The sequence below is a fragment of the Mangifera indica genome, unplaced genomic scaffold (genome assembly GCF_011075055.1).
Source record: "Mangifera indica cultivar Alphonso unplaced genomic scaffold, CATAS_Mindica_2.1 Un_0017, whole genome shotgun sequence".
NCBI classification, from domain to species: Eukaryota; Viridiplantae; Streptophyta; class Magnoliopsida; order Sapindales; family Anacardiaceae; genus Mangifera; species Mangifera indica.
This window is the reverse complement of record NW_025401109.1, coordinates 112,616-118,614: the sequence shown is the minus strand read 5'-3', so window position 1 is coordinate 118,614 and position 5,999 is coordinate 112,616. Positions and strand designations below refer to the sequence as shown.

General features: G+C 32.0%; 1 protein-coding gene across 1 annotated transcript; it reads left to right on the top strand.

Moving 5' to 3' along the window:
- Positions 1-36: 36 nt before the first annotated feature.
- LOC123205855 (berberine bridge enzyme-like 8) lies at positions 37-1,800 on the top strand. The gene has a single exon (XM_044622902.1). It carries the CDS (start codon positions 55-57, stop codon positions 1,642-1,644), a length of 1,590 nt encoding a protein of 529 aa, XP_044478837.1. The 5' UTR covers positions 37-54; the 3' UTR covers positions 1,645-1,800.
- Positions 1,801-5,999: the final 4,199 nt, after the last annotated feature.

Sequence of the window (5,999 nt, the reverse complement as noted above, 5' to 3'; positions counted from 1 at the left end):
CTATATATACAAGACAAGAACCCATGAATACAGCAGCCATGCATAATATCTACAATGAAAAATTTTACAAATACTCCGAAACTTTCATTGTTTTCGATAATTCTCATTCTCCTTTCATCTTTTTCATGGCGAGCAACTTCTGATTCTGTCCTTGAAAACTTCCTCCATTGTCTTTTCGACCATTCTCAGTCTTCCCATCCAATCTCCCCCGCCATTTTCATCCCACAAAATACCTCCTTTTCCTCCATATTGCAATCCTACATCCGGAATCTCCGTTTCAACTCAACTTCAACTCCCAAACCTTTCCTTATCATCACTGCATTGCATGAATCCCACGTCCAGGTTGCGGTTATTTGTGCCCGGAAACATGGCCTCCAGATGAAAATCAGAAGCGGCGGCCATGACTACGAGGGCTTATCTTATGTCTCCCAAGTCCCTTTCTTCGTCCTTGACATGTTTAATCTTCGCGCCGTTGATGTTGACATTGAAAACAACACTGCCTGGGTTCAGGCGGGGGCGATTCTTGGAGAAGTTTATTATAAAATTGCGGAGAAAAGTAAAACTCATGGCTTCCCGGCCGGAGTTTGTCCCACACTGGGTATTGGTGGACACATAAGCGGCGGAGGATATGGCAACATGATGAGAAAATACGGGCTCACTGTCGATAATATCGTCGATGCAAGGCTTGTTGATGCTAATGGAAGGCTTCTGGATAGAAAATCCATGGGGGAAGATTTGTTTTGGGCTATCAGAGGAGGAGGAGGAGCCAGTTTCGGAGCCATTATTGCTTATAAAATCAACCTTGTTCCAGTTCCAGAAACAGTGACTTCGTTTCTGGTTAGAAGAACTTTAGAATCACACAATCTAACTGAGATTGTGGATCAATGGCAACATGTCGCGTACAAACTTCCTGAAGAGCTCTTCGTCCGACTCACATTAGACGTGGTTAACAAGACTGTGAGGGGGAACTTCTGGGGTTTTTATCACGGTGGCTCTGAGAAACTTCTTTCAATCATGGAAAAGAGCTTTCCTCAATTGGGCATAACTCAGTCTGACTGCGTCGAATCAAGCTGGCTTGAATCAGTTGTTTTCTGGGGAGCTTTTCCCTCCGGAACATCAACAAATGTTTTACTATATCGTGCGCCGACGGTGAGTTTCCATAAGAGAAAGTCGGATTATGTGAGGAAGCCGATTCCTAAAGACGGCCTGGAAGGAATATGGAAGAAAATGATTGAACTAGAGACGCCAAAGCTGACATTCAATCCTTACGGGGGTCGAATGGAGGAGATTGCCGCGACGGCGACGCCATTTCCGCATAGAGCTGGAAACTTATGGAAGATTCAGTACTTAGTGGACTGGAATGAATCGGGGACTGAGGCGGCAAACTTTTATTTGGGGTTGATTCGAGAGCTTTATGATCACATGACTCCATTTGTGTCCAAGAATCCGAGGCAGGCGTTTCTGAATTATAGAGATATTGATTTGGGGTTCAATCACAATGGAAATGGGAGCTACTTGGAAGGAAGAGTTTATGGAATCAAATATTTCAAGGGTAATTTCGAGCGGTTAGTGAAGATTAAGACTAAGGTTGATCCTGATAACTTTTTCAGGAATGAACAAAGCATTCCAATTCTTCCACACTAGTTTAATATTAATTATATATTTAAGTAATATGTAATTATGTGGTTGAATAATTAAATTAAAGATAAATATTCAATCATATGAAAATAGACCATATGAATGTTTAATTAAGTACTCAAAATTTGGTGTATAAAAAAATTATTGTGATATTTTAATGGTTGTAAAATTAAACATAGGTTAGTTCTTGCGATCTTTTCGTTGAAATCTAATAAATAAATAAAGTTGTTTTTTTTATTATGAGTTTCCAAGTATTAATGAGAATATGTGTCACTATACGTCGATAAGAATAACTTGAAGCATTGTGCTATAGTCATTGTTGTATCGCTCTCTTGATGCACATTGTTCATGTTCATACAACTCTGCACGGCGTTGTAAGATCAATGATATTCCAGTAAAATGATGTCATGGCAGTACAAGACTCCCATTTTCAATGTTGATACGTAATTAACATTTGAATTTAGTATTCATAATCAAGATTTCCATCATTCACATCCATGTCTTAGAGGGAATATTATTTCCAGCGAAACATGATCTCCATTGGTCACCCTTCTTGTCTCAGAGTGGCAGCTTTAAACTTTGATTAGCTCTCTGTGTTTTGATCATCCTTTTCATTGTAACAAATGGTCCCTATACTGGTAGTGGATTTATGGTCCACCCCATTCTTTCTCTGCAATTTATGACCAATGGATATAGCATTTGAATTATCAAAAACTTGAGGCTAATATCAAAAACATTTGAATTTAGATAATATCCTTTGTTGTTTGGAAATTTGGAACACTAGTGCTGTTTTCCCCTTCTACGTATGGCAAATATTGAATAATGTTGGCAATTATATGTGTATGGCTCGTTCAGCCGTTTCTGCATGCTCTTAATCCAACCAACATTAAATTGTAAAGACGACGAAATTTCAACAATAACTAGTTTTAAATTGTTGGATGATTATCTTCACAACAACTAAATTCTGAAAATACAAGTAAAAGCGAGTAGACTCAACCAACAGTAAAATAGTTGTATAAAAAAGCAGGGTGTCAACCTTGAGGCACACACTAGAGGAATAGGCCGCCCAAGCAATTCTAGAATACATAATTTTCTCTTATTTATCACATTTACTTATTTATTCTTGTTCATTATTTTATTTTCCTATTATTGTCCCTTCGTCTTCTTCTCCTACTCAATTTTTTAATAAATGCCAATCTTTTTACTTTTTTGTTTTTTACTCCAACTTTTTTTTCCTGTTACTATCTCTTTTCTTATTTTTCTCTTATTCTTTTCTTTTTAATAAATATCATTCTTTTGCTTTTTGAATTTTCTTTTTAATAAATGTCAACCCACCCCTTATTTGTTTCATTAGGCCACCCCTTCTTACTAAGTTTTTCTTTTTCAAAGTATAAACAAGCCCAAAAACTCAATTTCCAAATCCCTAACCTATTCACCAAATCCCATTCTTCCAATTCAGTCGCTTCCAAGAATTTTTGGGCCCAAGTTGCAATCCCATTCTTCACTAAGTCTCCCTCATTACTCATTTGATAAGCGGCTGCTCTCTTGCTCCTAGTTTCAGCTTCCAAGTAAATTTTTTATTTTTTTGCAACAATTTTATGTTGGAGCATCTTGAATGGTTCAGCGTTTTTGGAATTAATGAGGAAATGTTGGTCGTAATTGTAGTTTTTGTGCCTATTAATTATGATGAAATCTCACCGGTTGATTGTCCTTTATTATTAATAGGATTTTGGATTTTGTAAATGGAAAACTTTTGTATTGGATGTTTTTTCTTGCTGTGAATGAATATCCGTAAACCCTAATAAGAGTGCAATTGGACAACTTATTGAAAGGAGCACATGGTTCACGGCATATTGATTGAGCACTTAATATAATGAATGAAAATTTATAGAAGAGAAGGATGACTAATAGTGATGTTGTTGATTAAGATGCCGAGAGAAAAAAGAGAATGACCGATAATTAGTGTTGAAGAACTGAACATGACAAGAGGAAAAAAAGATAAAATAAAATAAAAAATTTACGAAAAGAAAAATAATAAATTATAATTATTAAAGGATATATTGATAAATTAAATATTATTATAGAATAAATTGATCAATTAAATTTCTATTGTTCAATATGGGTATTTTTATAAATTTACTAAAATTGAAGACTTATTAATAATTGAAATTTATATTAAAGAGGCATCTTATATAAGTATTTTTTATATATAAGATAGTCTCTATATTTTGTTTTGTTGATATAGTGATATCATCTAATAAATTAAGAACAATGTTATATGTACATATTTTAGATATATAATTTAGATACATAGATGATATGTCATCATGTGATTAGATTTTTTATCTTTAATTCAAAATCATTCGATTATATGATGATATATCATCTTTGTATTTAAATTGCGTACAAAAAATATATATACATAGTTTTATTGATAAATTAAATTTTTAATTTTCAAAACCACATATCATGGTTGTAATTACTAAATAAAAAATTTTAATTTTGATGGCAAATTGAAAAAAAGATAGAATTTAACACTATACACATGTTATTGTATTATTAGAAAATTTTATCATTACCTTAAAATGATATAAAAAGACTATTTGCATAAACATTTCTTTAAATTTATGAATAATATTATATGTACAGACAAATTCTATAAAATTTTGTGTATCACCTAATGTGTTTACATCTGATTAGATAATTTTAAAGTAAAAAAAAAAAAAACAGTCATATCACTTAGTCACAAGTTACTAACTCAGTTTGTACACAAAAATTTATACAATTTGTTTTATACGTACAATTTTATTCTTAAATTTAGATGTCACATGAGTATTGTGTCATCAAGCAATACAATATGTATTTATAATATGTATTAATTTGAATCTTAACAATGATGTACTACTATATGATTAGTGTTATAATAAATATTCAATCATGGTGATAAATTATAATAAATACTCAAATTATTACTTATTATAAGTAAGCATGGTTGTATTATATGTCAACCGTGCTAATCAAGATATGAGATTTTGTCTGTAGCTTTTATTAATAATAGTATTTACTATTGTGTAGGGTTAAATTTGATCTAAGTTGAATTACAATAATACCTAGTTTGAGAATAGTTTAAACCTAAAAGAATAAGTTCAAAATCAACTTAAGATTAATGAGTTGAGAATCAAATTTGATTTGAAAATGATTTAATATTTGATTCAGTCAAGATCAACTTGAACTTTGACAAGTAAAATGAAAATGTGAAAAATGTTTACATGCGAGGACAGAGAACACTAGTAAAAAATACCTCTAACTTTTATTAGATTTCCAGAAAAATTATACAAGAATTACATGACATCTATTTTTATAGAGATTGGTACACCAACCACTTGGATATAATTGTCATTCTCATTTCCTATCAGTAAACATCCCTCTTGACAATGATTTCTCCATTCACCCCTAGCATCAGATCTTTACCCCTACTTCTTAATGAGTTGAAGACAATGAAATAGTTGCCCAGACAATCGACTCATTTTCCTTTTCTTCTATTCATTATATATTGCCTTCATTCCATCAAAACAACATTGCACAAATAATCCCTAAATAACGTCGTTTTACTTAAACATAAAACACACTATTTTGAGAATTGGTTTTCACATCTTCCCTCAAATCAAATATACAATGTTTGAACCAACAATCAACTTCTCACTTTTCACCATCTAATATACAAAGCAACAATAATTTCCCTCAATTGCAACTCCTCTTTACATTTTAAGTTTAATTATACAACTCTTCCATTAACTCCAATACTCTTATAGTCTAAACTCATTAACTACATAACACTATCTTCCCTCAACTATAAAATTTTATAAATATAATTGTTTCAAAACTCTTATTTACTCCTTCTTTCTAGCTGACAAGTTAAGCTTTTAACATTTTGTAATGTAGCAGCTATATTTCCAAGGGCAATATGTAATTATCATTTGAATATAGTAAGAATAGATCACTTGAATGATAAAAATCATGACGCTAATATTTGTTTCACATCTATAGCAACCTCAAATATTGTCCTTTGTGTTGGGGCCACAAAACCTATATTTAATTGTGCAAATTAATTAAGTCAATTAGTCATAGGAAATATCAATTACGTGCAGGAAATAAAACAAATCAATCACAAACAATAACACAAGATTTTTGTGAAAAACCTCCACTATAGAGGGAAAAAACCATGAGCTAAATTCCAAATAAAATCCACTATAAAAAAATTAGGTAAAATCACTCTCAAGTTTATTATGAACTTGAGATCAACAATCAAGAAATATCCAAATTATTTCCTTAGTCAAAACTCCACAATACTTTATGATTAT